Source organism: Mauremys mutica, chromosome 13 (genome assembly GCF_020497125.1).
Source record: "Mauremys mutica isolate MM-2020 ecotype Southern chromosome 13, ASM2049712v1, whole genome shotgun sequence".
Lineage (NCBI taxonomy): Eukaryota > Metazoa > Chordata > Testudines > Geoemydidae > Mauremys > Mauremys mutica.
The window spans coordinates 33,633,122-33,650,340 of NC_059084.1; the positions used below are offsets into that span (position 1 = coordinate 33,633,122).

The window sequence follows — 17,219 nt, forward strand, 5'->3', positions numbered from 1 at the left end:
CTACCTCCTTCGAAAATCCAGCAGTCTAGTGGCCATTGTCCTCAGGGCATCATTAACGTCCTTGTTTCTCAAGGAGTAGACCAGGGGGTTGAGCAATGGGGTGACCAGGCTGTAGAGAAGGGAGAATATTTTGTTTAAGTTGATGGCTGCGCTGGCCGTTGGCACCATGTAGACCATGGCCAGAGCCCCATAGAAAGTACTGACCACGATAAGGTGGGAGGTGCAGGTGGAGAAGGCCTTCCGCCTCCCAGTGCTGGAAGGGTTTTTTACTATTGCCGTGATGATGAATGCGTAGGATGTCAGGGTTAGCAGGAAGGGGATCAGGGTGGCTGTAGAGGAGAGTAAGAATGCTGCTAAGGTGATCAGGTGGGTGTCACTGCATGACAGCTTGACCAGGGGCATGAAGTCACAGAAGAAATGGTCGATTTCATTAGGGCCACAGAAACGTAGCCTGTAAATCCAGGCCATTATCACTGGGTTGAAGAGGAAGCCACCCAGCCAAGAGCAGGAAGCCAGCTCGACGCACGCCCTCGCATTCATGAGGGCCGTGTAACGCAGCGGGTTGCATATTGCCAAGTAGCGATCGTAGGCCATCACCGTTAGCAGGAGGATCTCGGTGGCTGCCTGGGAGCCAAAGATATAAAGCTGCGTGACACAGCCACTGAAGGAGATCACCACACCCTTCTCAGCCAGGAAACCTTGCAGCATTTTGGGGACGATGTTGGACGTGTACCAGATATCCAAGAAGGACAAGTTCCCCAGGAAGAAATACATGGGGGTGTGAAGGCCTCGGTCAACCAGAATGGTGACAATGATCAGGGTGTTCCCAGCCACAGTGGTGAAATACGTTAGCAGAACCAGCACAAAGGGACCGATCTGGAATGGGTAGAGGATCCTGAACCCGCGGAGGATGAATTCTGTAACGTCGCTTTGGTTTCCCCTCTCAACATCTGCCATGTGCGCAGTGTCTAGAGAAAGCACAGTGCACCAGTCAAGCACAAAAGACAATAAACCAGAACAATTTGGGGACTAGACCAGCCTTTATATTGCAGTCCTACGTCAATGAATGGCTTTCATCACTGTGGTCGCAAAACCAAACACCATCAACTGGAGGAAGGTTGACCACCACTGACAAACTGAGAGAAATGGAATGTCTTACTACCCGTATTAGATTAGTCATGGAGCTATTCAAGGAAAGATGGGCCAAATGGACCAAAATGAGAGGAACAATCACCCATGGAACTGTCACAGATCAGTGGATGAGATTTTCCAAAGCTGCCTAGGGTATTTGGATGCCAAGTTCACATTAATTGAGCATCCAAGTCTATTAGGGCCCTTTGAATATCCCCACCTATATATTTACATGCTGTGGGCATGTAGGAGTTTGGCAGGCAACTCACATTAAACTATAAAAACCTCACCTGTAACTCCCTGAGCATTATGATCTACACTGACTCAGTTCTGCTGGGTCCCCAGACCTTTTAATTAGTCACCAACCACTCTTAATATTTGTGCAAGAACATAATGTGAACTGTCAATAATTCTCTTTATATTAAATAAAAAATCGGGGATCAGAGTTCCAAAGGTATTTAGGCACCTAAAGATGCAGATAGTTGCTTAGTGGGATTGGCAATGACACGAAGCAGTTTAAGTGCCTAACTCCCATTATAATCAATGGGAGTTAGGTGCCTAAGTGCATTTGAAAAATTCCAGTAGGCACCTTATCTGCATCTTTAGGAGCCTAAAAGCATTAAAAAACACCTGGCCCCTTGTAACTAAATTTAATTCAGCTCTGCAAAGGAACTATTTAAATGACCCCTTTTCACACCACAAATGAAGCAAGAAAGATGAAGCTCTGTTCCATGCTGATGAAGTCTCACCGAATTGAAATTGTTACTGTTTTTAGAATTTCAGCGCCTCTGGGGTACAACCTACCCACGTGGGGGGGCACAGCTTTACAATTAAGAAGTATTGGAAGAGTGAAAGAGGTGACAGAGAGAGTGATTCCAAGTGGCTTTCCAGTTGCGGTGTTGGAATTAAGAAGTGAACAGGAGGAGACAAAGAGAGGAAGTATTATCAAAATTTTTGATCTGATCCCTTGATCCCTAAAGCTTTGGGAAGAGGGGTGAGAATCCAGAGCTACATCCAAAAGCAACTTCAAATTCCATGGCTGAGGATGATGGGCTGCATGGCACAGGTTTGTGTCCGGGCACCCAAGACTTTCTATTTTTGTACCCATCAAAATAAATAAATAAATAACAGAGAAACATCAGCATCAAACACAGGGCAGGACCCGGAGCTGGTGAAAATCACCCCAGCTCCATTGTGCTGTAACTGGACCCACGTCGTTTTACACCAAATCTGTCCAATAAAGGACGTCGGACTAGAAAATCCTCATGGTCCGAGCTGGCCATAAAAATTGATGAATGTATGATAATCACAAGGACAAATTAGTTTAGCTTTTCCTGCCCCTTTCCATCACCACAGGTGCTCTGCATGTAACACTTGCTTTCTTGTAATTTTCTTTAAAATAAAATAAAATAAACAAGAAATATGCTAGTGGGGAAGCTGGAGAAATTAAGCCTAAGGGATTCAGACACCCAGACCAATGGGATTTGGATGCCTAACTCATTTCATTTCCTCTGAAAACCCCTTCCTGAAACATTCCAGTCAAACATACCTCTATCAAATGCTAGAAGCCTAAATAATAAGATGGGTGAACTAGAGTGCCTTGTATTTAATGAGGATATTGATATAATAGGCATCACAGAAACTTAGTGGAATGAGGATAATCAGTGGGACACAATAATACCAGAGTACAAAATATATTGGAAGGACAGAACAGGTCGTGCTGGTGGGGGAGTGGCACTATATGTGAAACAAAGCATAGAATCAAATGAAGGAAAAATCTTAAATGAACCAAACTGTACCAGAGAATCTCTATGGATAGTAATTCCATGCTTGAATAATAAGAATATAGAAGTAGGGATATATTACTGACCACCTGACCAGGATGGTGATGGTGACCCTGGAATACTCAGGGAGATTAGAGAGGCTATAAAAATAAAAAACTCAATAATATTGAGGGATTTCAACTATCCCCATATTGATTGGGTACATGTCACCTCAGGACAGGACACAGAGACAAAGTTTCTTGACACCATATATGACTTCTTCTTGAAGCAGCTAGTCCTGGATCATACAAGGGGAGAGGCAATTCTTGATTTAGTCCTAAATAGGGCTGTCCAGCAATTAAAAAAATGAATTGCAATTAATTGCACTGTTAAAAATAATAGAATGCCATTTATTTAAATAGTTTTGAATATTTTCTACATTTTCAAATATATTGATTTCAATTACAACACATATCAGAGGGGTAGCCATGTTAGTCTGGATCTGTAAAAGCAGCAAAGATTCCTGTGGCACCTTATAGACTAACAGACATATTGGAGCATGAGCTTTCATGGGTGAATACCCACTTCATCAGATGCATGCATACAACACAGAATACAAAGTGTACAGTGCTCACTTTATATTTATTTTTGATTACAAATATTTGCACTGTAATAAACAAAAGAAAGAGTATTTTTCAATTCTCCTAATACAAGTACTGTAGTGCAATGTCTTTATTGTGAAAGTTGAACTTATAACTATAGATTTTTTTTGTTACATAACTGCACTCAAAAACAAAACAATGTAAAACGTCAGAGTCTACAAGTCCACTCAGTCCTAATTCTTGTTCAGCCAATCACTAAGGGAAACAAGTTTGTTTACTTTGATTTCATTTACAACACAGAATACAATATATATGAAAATGTAGAAAAATATCCAAAATATTTAATAAATTTAAATTGGTATTTGATTGTTTAACAGTGCGATTAAAACTGCGATTCATCACGATTAATTTTTTAATCGCCATTACTTTTTTGGAGTTAATCGTGTGAGTTAACTGTGATTAATCGACAGTCCTAGTCCTAAAGGGATCACAGGATCTGGTCCAAGAAGTGAATATAGCTGAACCGCTTGGTAATAGTGACTATAACATAATTAAATTTAACATCCCTGTTGGGGAGGGGGAAAACACCACTGCAGCCCATCATAGAATCATAGGACTGGAAGGGACCTCGAGAGTCCCCTGCACTCATGGGATTATTTAACTTCAGAAAGGGGGACTACACAAAAATGAGGAAGTTAGTTAAACAGAAATTGAAAGGCACAGTGCCAAAAGTGCATGTAAACTTTTTAAAGACACCATAATATAAACCCAATTTAAATGTATATCCCAAATTAAAAAATATATTAAAAGGACCAAAAAGGTGCCACCATAGCTAAACAACAAAGTAAAAGAAGCAGTGAGTGGCAAAAAGGCATCCTTTAAAAAGTGGAAGTTAAAGTCTATTGAGGAAAATAGAAAGGAGCATAAACTCTGGCAAATGAAGTGTAAAAATATAATTAGAAAGGCCAAAAATGAATTTGAAGAACAGCTAGGCAAAGACTCAAAAAGTAACAGCAATTTTTTTTAAATACATCAGATGCAGGAAGTCTGTTAAACAACCAGTGGAGCCACTGGTGATCGAGATGCTAAAGGAACACTCAAGGAAGATAAGGCCATTGCAGAGAAACTAAATGAGCTCTTTGCATCAGTCTTCACTGCTGAGGATGTGAGGGAGATTCCCAAACCTGAACCATTCTTTTTAGGTGATAAATCTGAGGAAATGTCCCAGATTGAGGTGTCATTAAAGGAGGTCTTGGAACAAATTAACAAACTAAACAGTAACAAGTCGACCAGGACCAGACGGTATTCACCCAAGAGTTCTGAAGGAACACATATGTGAAATTGTAGAACTATTAACTATGGTATGTAACCTATCATTTAAATCATTTTGTACCAGATGACTGGAGGATAGCTAATGTGATATTAATTTTTAAAAAAGGCTCCAGAGCCAATCCTGGCAATGACTGGCCAGTAAGCCTAATGTCAGTACCGGGAAAATTGTTTGAAACTATAGTAAATAACAGAATTCTTAGAAACATAGATGAAGAGTCAACATGGTTTTTGTAAAGGGAAATCATGCCTCACCAATCTACTAGAATTCTTTGAGGGGGCCAACAGGCCCGTGCACAAGGGTGATCCAGTGAATATAAACAATGAGCAGTCCTTGTGGCACCTTAGGCTCCTCGCTGTTTTTGCTGATACAGACTAACACAGTTACCAATCTGAAACCTGTCACCAGTGAATATAGTGTACTTAGATTTTCAGAAAGTCTTTGACAAGGTCAAAGGCTCTTAAACAAAGTAAGCTGCAAGGGGGGAAGAGGGAAGGTCTTCTAATGTATCTGTAGAAGCAGCAAAGAATCCTGTGGCACCTTATAGACTAACAGACGTTTTGCAGCATGAGCTTTCGTGGGTGAATACCCACTTCTTCGGATGCTTGCATCCGAAGAAGTGGGTATTCACCCACGAAAGCTCATGCTGCAAAACGTCTGTTAGTTTATAAGGTGCCACAGGATTCTTTGCTGCTTCTACAGAACCAGACTAACATGGCTACCCCTCTGATAATGGATCAGTAACTGTTTAAAAGATAGGAAACAAAGGGTAGGAATAAATGGTCAGTTTTCAGATGCAGAGGTAAATAGTGATGTCCCCAAGAGGTCTGTACTGGGACCAGTGCTGCTCAACATATACATAAACGATCTGGAAAAAGGGGTAACATTTTCAGACAACGCAAAACTACTCAAATTAAGTCTAAAACTGACTGTGAAGAGTTACAAAGGGATCTCACAAAACCTGGTGACTGGGCAACAAAATGGCAGATGAAATTTAATATTGATAAATGCAAAGTCATGCACATTGGAAAACATAATCCCAACTATACATATAAAATGATGGGGTCTAAATTAGCTGTTACCACTCAAGAAAGAGATCTTGGCATAATTGTGGATAGTTCTCTGATAACATCCACTCAATGTGCAGCGGATCACTTGATGATTACCTGTTCTGTTCATTCCCTCTGGGGCATCTGGCATTGGCCACTGTCGGAAGACAAGATACTGGGCTAGATAGACCATTTGTCTGAGCCAGTATGGCCATTATTATGCTTTTATCAACACTTACCTGTCAATTAGAAGGCACTTGGTGGAAAATCTGGTCTGGGTGAGACCGTGGTGTAGCATCCAATGCTGGTGGAGGGATGATGTGGATTCTAAATCTGAGAAAAAATACAGCTGGACCAGAGACAATTGTACTTGAATTTTGTGTTCTTCTCGGGTGTCTAGAGAGGGGGTGAAATGTTCCAAAGAACTGAAAGGCCAAATTTTCAAAGGCAATTAGAGGTTCAGATAAGCACAGTGTGTTGGGCACTCTCCAAACACCTCAGAAGGACAATTCCTGCTTGGAGTAACTTCCAATTTAAGGACAGGCAAGTAGGCAGAGGTGAGGTGAAGGGGAATAACCAGAGGCAACACGCATACAATTTTCACTCATGTATGTAGCTATAGCAACAAGATTCAGCAAACACAGAGCTGGGGGTTGAAGAGGGACTCACATGTGAAGAGGGTTGAAAGAGCTCGGGGAGGCTGGACTAGGAATCGGTGGCTGCATGGAACATGGCAGGAAAGTGACCAGGTGAGAATCCAGCCAGAGGGTGGGTGAGGCTGGGAGGCTAGACAAAGAAGATCATGAGGGAGGGGCAGAGCTATGTAGGGCTTTGAAGGCAGTGACAAGAAGCGTCAATACGATACAATATTGGCTGGAAAGCCAAGGGAAGGACTCATAGGGGGATTACATGACCAATGTGATGCGAAAGAAAGAGGAGTTTAGGGGTTAATGTGCATGTCTGGGAGGTCAGAGAGGAAGGTGCTGCAGCAACCAAGAATGAAGTTATATTCATGTAAACCTGGTGAAATGAAGGTCAGAATTAGAGTCTATTATAATTTAGTAAATTGTCTATAGATTCAGATTTTTCATTGATTCCTCACTTAGACAATTCTCAGGTCAGATTCTACAAGGAAAGCAATGGCTTTACCATGCTTTGCCCCTGTGTGAAGTTGGGCACTCAAAATACAAGGAACCCAAAATTATAGGGTCACTTTGGAAAATGGCAAAAATTGAAGAATAGTCTCTTTTGCCATAATTTCCTTCTGGCACATCTCACCTGGTGCAGTAAAATATAAATAACATGCACTTACCCGATCAGTCCTGGGCAATGTTCAGGGTATTGGCATCATTGCATCAGTTTCCTCTCCTAATTTACACGAGAATAGAAAAATAAACGAACAAGAGAACAATTCAGGAATGAATACCCGTAGCCAATCTTTTAATGAGCTCTAATTTCATTGAACAAACAGATCCGATTGAAATCAGAGCTAGTTCCAGGTAGTAGAACCAAAGCGTATTCCAGAGCTATTGGAGGTTACTGTTACCAAACCTACTGCCTGTGGGAGAGATAGAAGTCTAACATGCTGGATCTCGTTATGACCACACGTGCAGTTTGGAGAGTATGCTCTTTATACATGAAATCAAGGCATTTGGGGACAGAGTCCTTGAATTGCTCAGAGCTCTGGATCTCAGATGGGCTCATTAAATCAGCTTTACATCTCATGGGAACTGGAAAGTTGTATTGATGTCAAATGTTTTTTAAGTACTTATATGTTCTCTCTGTTTTCCAAGCCTTGTCCACACATAGAAATAGCTCTGGGTTTAACTTCAGTTGTTTTTAAACTGAGGCCTTCTCTACACACAAACGTGCAGCATTTTCATTAAACTGGTTTAGTTTCATTAAACTGGTTTAGTCTGACTGGTGCAAACTCCAGCGTGGACACACTTATTGCAGGGCATGAGTAGCTCATTCATAAATTGTAAGGGAAGAAGGGCTCATTAATAAATCATCTCTAACCTCCTGCAAAGCACAGGGCAATGACAAGAAATCAGTCTTGATGTAAAGACTCCAAGCAATGGAGAATTCACCACTTCGCTAGATAAATGGTTCCAATAATTAAGTATGCTGATTGGTAAAAAAAAAAAAGCCTGATAGTAAGAACTTGAAGCAACATCACCAACATCCATGATTGGCTACTCTAGGCTCGTGTTTCTGTGTGAGAAACATAAGCAGAACTGGGATAACTTTCAGTGAAGTTTTGATTTTGACGAGTTGGCATTTTATGACTGGAAAAACGTTTTGCAGAACAATTCTGGACCACTTCTACTCTTAATCTTCCCTTGGATAAACTAAACAGATGGAGCTTCTTAAATCTCTCACTGGAAGGCAGGTTTTCCGGGCCTTGAAATATTCTCGTATGTAGCGTATAGGACTAACCTGCTTGTGTATATATATATATATATATAGATATCTTTTATTTGATGTATTGTATTAGGTTTATAGATTTATATTAAAATAAGTTTGGCTATAATGCAAGAGACCTACAGGCCATATTATGTTAAGCTAAAGCAAAATTAGCATATCTAGATTAAGACCTTTTATTCAGAAAGCAAAGTTGACCTATATCTTGTTACCTAAATAGATGAGTAGCCACGCCCATGTCTATGACCTTTCATTTAGACTGATAGACAATGACAAATGGCATGGGGGGTTTTCCCACAGACTTAATAAGTACACCACAAGAGACTGATGTGCGTACATACCTGTCATCAATACGCACATACATACTAGCCTATGGCGTAAGTGTACCCTAACATTTCTGTGGGTGAGGAATGAAATTTGGGCATAAGAGAAAGGAGGTCTGGTATTTGCCCTATAAAAAAGGTAACCACCTCAATAGAGGAGCTCCAGTTTCTCCATTTTCTTACTAGCTTTAGATCTTCATTTCTCTCTATCTCCATTTCTCACTTACTTCTTCCACTCTATCTATCTACGATGACTGCTACTATTTGTAGGCTAAACTTGTTCTTCTTAAACTTTAAGTTTCTAGGGAACTAGACTAAGCTTGGTTTCCCTAAGTTTTATTCTTTGTTTATTAGGTTTTGATTTAAGTTTAAGATAGCCAAGTAAACCCTAGTCAGCTTTAACAGCTTTTAGCATTTTCTAAGCACTGCATCCCTCACTCAGGAATTGAGAAACCTGAACTGCAAGGCTGGTCCTGTGTCTCTTACCACCAGGTTATCAAGGAAGGGTGTGAGTATCTTAACCAAAGCTTTGTTGCATATATAATACTATATTCTCATATGTATCTTATGAATAGCAGTAATGCAATTGTAACTTTGTAACTCTTGAGTATTCTACCTTTTACTTACTATTATTGATTTTAATAAAAAGTCTTTAAGGCTACATCTGTCTCAGTGTGAGCTTCCTGTCATACCCCCGAGGGTCCTTTATTAATTCTGTGAAGCCTGATTCAGGACAAGAACTGTTATCTTCTGATCAAACAGACTGGCGAGCCTAAACCCATGCTAATTATTATTATTATTAATTATTATTAATAGTATTGTTAAAATAAAATACAATTACATTAATAAACTAAATTCCCATATTATCCAAATTAATATTAGTACACCCTAAATCAGACTACACGTAGCTCTTTTATGAGCCCTTTCCATTTTTTTAGCTCAAATTTGTTCCTAATTGACTTAAACTAAACCCAAAGAAGGTACTCTTAAAAGAAAATAAGAGTGTACACAATTTGGGGTTTTGCTGCTTGAAATAAATCAGATGAAATTTCCAACCTGTTATATCCTTGGGGGCAATAGCTTTAGGAAGAAATCACTGGAGACACCAAGAGCTGTAAACCCTGGGAGCAGCCATTTATTGCTACACACAGAACTAACCAACAGCCAGCCAAACAGGCTGGGTTATCCCCTAAAAATCTGACTCAGTTGCCATAGCAACACAAGATTCTCTCACCACGACAACCAAATACACAACATATTCCTCCCCCATTAATAAGAATGTCCCCAAAATATAACAAACACTAACTAGAGAAGGAGGGTAGACTGCCTCCATTCCCGGCTAAACCCCGGGGATTATTTTGCCCCATAACCTTGGGTTTGCCCTAGCTAAAGATCCAGCCGATGAGGAGGCCTTCTGTCTCTAGGTGGATTACGGTGAACTTCTGGTGTGGTTGCACCTGAAAGTGTCGTGGGCGTGGCCCTGACAATGGGCTCAGGGTTCGTAGGGCGAAGGGGTGAGGATGGGGTATCAGCTCGTGCCGGGCAGAGGGGTATCTCTGCCACCCGCAGTAATGGAGGGGAAAAGTCAGGAACAGGTGACTCTTGATTCGGTGTCTTGCTGGAGGTGGTGAAGTCAGGCAACTCTACTGACGATGTGTCCTGAGGACTGGTATGACCTGGCAGCAGCTGATCTACATGTCGCCGCCAGGTGAGATCCTCTGCAGTCCAGACAGTGTAGGAAACAGGTCCCGTTTGAGCGATGACAGTGGCAGGGACCCATTTAGCTCCAGAAGTATAATTCCGAGCCAAAACCGGCTGTCCCGGACTAAAGGTTCGGTCTTTTGCTCTGGGTGCACGCCTGATCACTTGATCTTGCTGCTGACGTAGCACAATTTGTCGGGGTTCAGAAGGTTTCAGCAGATCAAAGCAAGTGCACAGCTGTCATCCCATCATTAGGAAGGCCGGGGATGCCTTGGTCATAGCATGAGGTGTGTTTCTGTAGGATAGTAAGAAGGTGTCCAGACGCTTTTGAATGGATAATTGTCCCCTTGCCAATTTCAATTTGTGTCTGCACAAATCTTTCAGCTAATCCATTGGTGGATGGATGATATGGTGCTGACATGATGTGGTGTATCCCATTTACCTTCATAAACTTTTGAAACTCCTGAGAGACAAACTGCGGTCCGTTGTCATTCACAAGTTCTGGCAGACCGAAACGACTAAAGAGTCCTCGGAGTTTTTGGATAGTACTCTCTGCAGTAGTGGACTGCATTATAGAGACTTCTGGCCATTTAGAATGGGCATCTACCACCACCAAGAACATGCTTCCTTCAAGGGGGCCAGCAAAGTTAACGTGAATATGTTGCCACAGTTTTTCAGGCCAGTCCCATGGATGTAGGGGTGCCCACTGGGGTGCATTCCTCACACCCTGACATGACATACAAGTTCTTGCCTTCTCTTCAATAGCACTGTCCAACCCAGGCCACCAAAAATAGCTTCGTGCAATTTCCTTCATGCGCATATTCCACAGCGGAATGGAGCTGTTCTAACATCTGTGATCTCAGTGGTGGTGGGATAATGACATGTCTCCCCCACAACAAACAACCAGATTGGATTGATAACTCCGTCCTCCTGGACATGTAGGTAACAAGGTCAGGTGAGACCAGAGAGGTTTGCCGAGATGTTCCATGCATCACCAGGTCCATAACTTGGGACAATATTGGGTCAACTCGAGTTGCCTTCTTTACTTGAATAGCGGTGATAGGTGTATTCTCTACTTGTTCAAAGTAAAAGATTTCCTTCTGGGCAATATCTTGACGGTTGACTGGCAACGGCAGCCGTGAGAGACCATCCACATTGCTGTGCAGAGTGGATTTCCTATATTTGATTTCATATGTGTGTGCGGAAAGCAACAATGCTCACTGTTGCATACGACTAGCAGCTAATGGGGGAATGCCTGTGTGGGGTCCAAAAATTGAAGTCAGGGGTTGATGGTCAGTGAGAAGAGTAAACTTCTATCTGAAAAGGTACTGATGAAACTTCCGAATTCTGAAAACGATTCCCAATGCCTCACGTTCGATTTGGGCATAGTTCGTTTCCGCTTTGCTTAGAGTGCGTGAAGCAAAAGCAATAGGTCTCTCTTTTCCTGAAGGCATAATGTGTGACACGACTGCTCCCACTCCATAAGGGGATGCATCACAGGCCAACTGTAGGGGTAAGGATGGATCAAAGTGCGTGAGAACTTCAGAATTTAGCAATGCATCCTTAGCTTTGTTAAATGCAACATCACAGGCTTCAGTCCACTTCCAGGCCTTGTTCTGCCCAAGGAGTTCATGGAGTGGTTTTAGCAGTGTGGCTAACTGTGAGATAAACTTTCCATAATAGTTCAATAGTCCTAGAAATGGGCGAAGCTGGCTAACATTTCGAGGAGGGGGAGCCTCCACAATAGCCTTAACTTTGGCAGGGGCCTTACGAAGACCTGTAGCATCAATGATGTGTCCCAAATATTCAACAGAGGGCTGGAAGAATTCACACTTGTCTTTGCGGACTCGCAGTCCATACTCTTCCAGTCTTTGTAGGGTAGCCTCTAAATTCTTTAGATGATCCTCCTCATTCCTTCGAGTGATCAAGATGTCATCCAGATAGCAGTGGACTCCTGGCAAGCCACACAAGATCTGGTCCATAGCCCTCTGGAACAGGGTGGGAGCAGATGTTATTCCGAAAGGTGGGCGACAGTATTGATAAAGACCCTTATGCGTCACAATAGTCAACAGCTCTTGGGACTTTTCATCAACGTGCATCTGTAAATATGCTTGACTCAAATCAATCTTACTGAACTTTTGTCCCCCAGCCAGGCCTGCGAAGAGGTCATTGATGCGGGGAAGCGGGTATTGCTCTGCACATAACACTTTCTTGACAGTGACTTTAAAATCACCGCAAATCCGGAGGGAGCCATCTTTCTTCACTATTGGAACAATAGAAGTTGCCTATGGGCTATGGGTAACTGGTATTAGGACTCCATTTGTGACCAGGAGCTCCAGGTCCGCTTTGACTTTCAGCCTGATGGCATATGGCACAGTTCTGGCTTTCTGATATTTTGGCTGACTGCCAGGTTTAATGTTCAATGTCACAGTGATTCCCTTCATACTTCCCAGATCCTCTCCAAAAACAGCAGCATGTTTCCTTAGTATAGTGGTCAGACTGGTTTCTTCTTTAGTCACTCGGTGCACTTCTGCCCAATTCAGCTGGATCTTCCTAAGCCAAAACCTACCCATTAAGGCTGGGTAATTACCTCTCACCACAAATAGTGGCAATTTAGCAGCCTGTCCATTGAGCTCCACCTTAACATCAGTAGTGCCCAACATGGGCACAGCTTCTCCCATATATGTCTTCAGTACTGTTTTTCTTGCTTTAAGTGGAAGATGCTGTAGCTTTTCTTTATACACAGTCTCTGAGACCAGCAAAATGGCTGCACTGGTGTCCAGTTCCATGCGTATAGGTTTTCTGTCCAACAACGGGGTTACCCAATATTCATGTGAACCCACTGCCAAAGACAAAATGTGGAGTGGCTCTTCTTCTTGTGAGGAGGTATCTCCTTGGTCATCCTGGGTCTGCTCTAGGGTATGCAGATTTCCCTTTTTGGTCGGCCAGACCACAGGCCTCTTTTTCTTTTGTTTATATTTTGTTCAATGTGTCCCTTTTTGCCACAGTGTCGACACACCAGGTCCTTGCACCAGCATTCTGATGCAGAGTGACCCAGCTTACCACAGCGGTAACATTCCTGACTCCCCCCAGTTTTGTGGGTAGGTTCTTGTGACACCTTATGCACCCTAGGGGATGCACCGATGGATTGTGCCTCCTTTGTAGCCAGTTCCATGGAGACAGCAATTTCAATGGCCTTCTGTAAGGTAAGGTGAGCCTCTGTCAACAGGCGCTTCCATATAGCTTCACTGTGCAGGCCACACACTAACCTGTCACATAAGGCCTCATTTAACATCTCCTTAAATTCACAGTGTTCTCCAAGCTTTTTCAAAGTTGCTACAAATTGTACAACTGTTTCGTCTCCTTTCTGGTCTCTTTTGTGGAACCTGTATCTTTCATCAATTTCCAGTGGTTTTGGAGAAAAATGGGGCCCCAGGATTTCCACAATGTCACTATAAGATTTGGTCTCTGGCTTAACAGGATGTAGTAAGCTGCGTAGCAGGGAGTAGGTCTTAGCCCCTACAACAGTTAAGAATATTGGCACCTTCTTCTCTTCTGTAATGTCATTTGCAATAACAAAAAGCTCAAAACGCTCAGTATACACATGTCATTGCACTGGAGTCTCCTCAAAAGGTTCCAGTGGCCCTGTAAGTGTAGCCATGATTTTAGTTTCAGTTTGCACAGTCAGAGCAAACAAGCCAGTTCTCACCCTCCCCCAGCAGCAAACAAGGTTTGTTTGTTTGTTTTTGTACCTTAACTTCTACTTCCTTCTGTTGCTGGGGCAGCACAGAGATCCCATCCTCTTCGCCATGTTGTTATATCCTTGGTGGCAATAGCTTTAGGAAGAAATCACTGGAGACACCGAGAGCTGTAAACCCTGGGAGCAGCCATTTATTGCTACACACAGAACTAACCAACAGCCAGCCAAACAGGCTGGGCTATCCCCTAATAATTTGACTCTGTTGCCATAGCAACACAAGATTCTATTACCACGACAACCAAATACACAATATAATCCAGTACAACTCACCATGTAGACAAGCCCTGATTCAGTTAAATGGGTGCAAATTCCTGGGTGAAGATGGTCTTTTCTACACACAAAAGGGGTACCACTTTAACTGTTGACTCAGTTTGTGGAGAAGACAATGATTGAAATTCTTGAAGTTGCTTTAGGAATTTGGAAGCCCAGTTCTCAAAACTGATGGGAATCATCCAAATCTTACAGGGGCCTCTGAAAAATCTCAGTCTTCTGCATGCAAGGGATGGAACAAAAGAAGAAAATACTTGAATATCATCTATGAGACTTTGGAAATACAGAAGAATCACTCAGGGTATGTCTACACTATGGGATTATTCCAATTTTACAGAAACTGGTATTTGGAAACAGATTGTATAAAGTCGAGTGCACGCGGCCACACTAAACACATTAATTCGGTAGTGTGTGTCCATGTACCTAGGCTAGCGTCGATTTCCGGAGCATTGCACTGTGGGTAGCTATCCCATAGCTATCCCATAGTTCCCGCAGTCTCCCCCGCCCATTGGAATTCTGGGTTGAGATCCCAATGCATGATGGGGCAAAAACAGTGTCACGGGTGATTCTGGGTAAATGTCGTCAGTCAATCCTCCCTCCGTGAAAGCAACGGCAGACAATCTTTTCGCACCCTTTTCCCTGGATTGCCCTGGCAGATGCCATAGCACGGCAACCATGGAGCCCATTTAGCCTTTTTTCACTGTCACCGTATGTCTACTGGATGCTGCTGACAGACACGGTACTGCAGTGCTACACAGCAGCATTCCCTTGCCTTTTGCAAGTTAGCAGAAATGGTTACCAGCTCTACTGTACTGTCTGCTGCTTTGGAAATTGGCAATGACGGTTACCAGTCCTATTGTACCGTCTGCTGCTGTCATGGGTGCTCCTGGCTGGCCTCAGTGAGGTCAGCCGGGGGCGCATGGACAAAAATGGGAATGACTCCTCACGTCATTCCCTTCTTTAAGTTTTGTCTAAAGGTAGAGTCAGTCCTGCCTAGAATATCAGGCAAGTCTACTAAAGAACCAGAGAGGCAAACAGCCGCTCCATGTCAGAGCCCCAGACATCCCACAGAAATGATGAGCTGCATGCCATTCTAGGGGTGCCCCTACAACTACCCCACCCGTTGCTTCCCTCCTCCTCCACCCTTTCTGGGCTACCGTGGCAGTTATCCCCCCATTGTGTGATGAAGTAATAAAGAATGCATGAATAAGAAACAACACTGACTTTATTGCGTCTGCAATCAGAGATAAAACGGGGGTGGGGGAGGCAGCCTCCAGCTGCTATGATATTCCAGGCAGGACTGAATCTCCATTAGATATTAAAGGGGTGGGGGGGAGAGGAGCACAGCCTCCAGCTGCTATGATATTCCAGGCAGGACTGAATCTCCAGGAGACAAAGCTTAAAGAAGGGAATGACCGGGACTCATTCCAATTTTTGCCCAGGCGCCCCCGGCCGACCTCACTGAGGCTGGCCAGGAGCACTCACAGGATGATGATGACGGATACCAGTCATATTGTACCATCTGCCATCAGGAAGGCAAGGCAAGGAGATGCTGCTGTGTAGCGCTGCAGCACCGGCGTCTGCCAGCAGCATCCAGTAGACATACGGTGACATTGAAAAAAGGCGAGAAATGATTTTTTCCCTTTTCTTTCATGGGTGGGGGAGATGGGCTGACAACATATAACCTGAACCATCTGGGACAATGTTTTTGACCCTTCAGGCATTGGAAGCTCAGCCAAGAATGCAAATGGTTTTCGGAGAGTGCGGGAACTGTGGGATAGCTAGAGTCCTCAGTCCCCCCTTCCTCCCTCCTTGAGCGTCCATTTGATTCTTTGACTTTCCGTTACGCTTGTCTCAGCTCCTTAAGTTTCACACAGCACTGTGTTGAGTCCTTGTTGTGGCCTCTCTCTCTCATAGCCTTGGAGATTTTTTCAAATGCTTTGGCATTTCATCTTTTGGAACGGAGTTCTGATAGAACAGATTCATCTCCCCATACAGAGATCAGATTCAGTATCTCCCGTATGGGAGCTCTTTTTTGATTCTGGGACTGCATGGTCAGCTGTGCTGATCGGTGCTCCACGATGGGCAAACAGGAAATGAAATTCAAAAGTTTGCGGGGCTTTTCCTGTCTACCTGGCCAGTGCATCCGAGTTCAGACTGCTGTCCAGAGTGGTCACAATGGTGCACTGTGGGATAGCTCCTGGAGGCCAATACCGTCGAATTGCGGCCACACTAACCCTAATTTGAAATGGCAATACCAATTTCAGTGCTACTCCCCTCATCGGGGAGGAGTACAGATATCGGTATTAAGAGCCCTTTATATCGATATAAAGGGCTTTGTTGTGTGTACGGATGCAGGGTTAATGCGGTTTAACGCTGCTAAATTCGATATAAACTCATAGTGTAGACCAGGCCTCAGTATCAACCTCTCATTCCTCACCATGTCACTCAGGTTTTGACAAACAAACAGTCTGTACAGCTGGTCAGAACATGTTTTTGTTTTGGGAAATTTTTGACTTTATGGCCAAATCAATTATTTTTCAATTTTCAACAATCATAAATCTAAAAACTTTCAGCTGAAGACGGAACAATTTTTGGCCAAAAACTGCTGAAAACTGAAACATTTTCAAACAAAAACTGCCACCCTCTACAATTTTTGTTTTTGTTTGGGGGGGTTTCAATTTTCTGATGAAAAATCAATAATTTGCAAGGGAAGAATGTACTTTCCATGACAAATGTTATTTAATCAAACTCCAAGTTGTTTGGAAGAAGTTTTGATGGAAATTTTTTGACCAGCCCCAATAAACTGGTTTATATGACTCAGTTAATTATCCATGTGTAGAATGTTCTTCATAGTCACATCTTT

The 17,219-nt window shown here is 42.9% G+C and overlaps 1 protein-coding gene and 1 long non-coding RNA gene across 2 annotated transcripts; both read right to left on the reverse strand.

Moving 5' to 3' along the window:
• Positions 1-780, reverse strand: LOC123348319 (olfactory receptor 11A1-like). The gene has a single exon (XM_044985837.1). The coding sequence runs from the start codon at positions 772-774 to the stop codon at positions 1-3; it is 774 nt and encodes a 257-aa protein (XP_044841772.1). The 5' UTR covers positions 775-780.
• Positions 781-6,135: 5,355 nt separating this feature from the next.
• LOC123348055 lies at positions 6,136-14,214 on the reverse strand. The gene is made up of 3 exons (XR_006573155.1): positions 14,076-14,214; positions 7,188-7,243; positions 6,136-6,208 (listed from the first exon to the last, which is right to left on the reverse strand). It is a non-coding gene; the product is annotated as an uncharacterized LOC123348055 (long non-coding RNA).
• Positions 14,215-17,219: the final 3,005 nt, after the last annotated feature.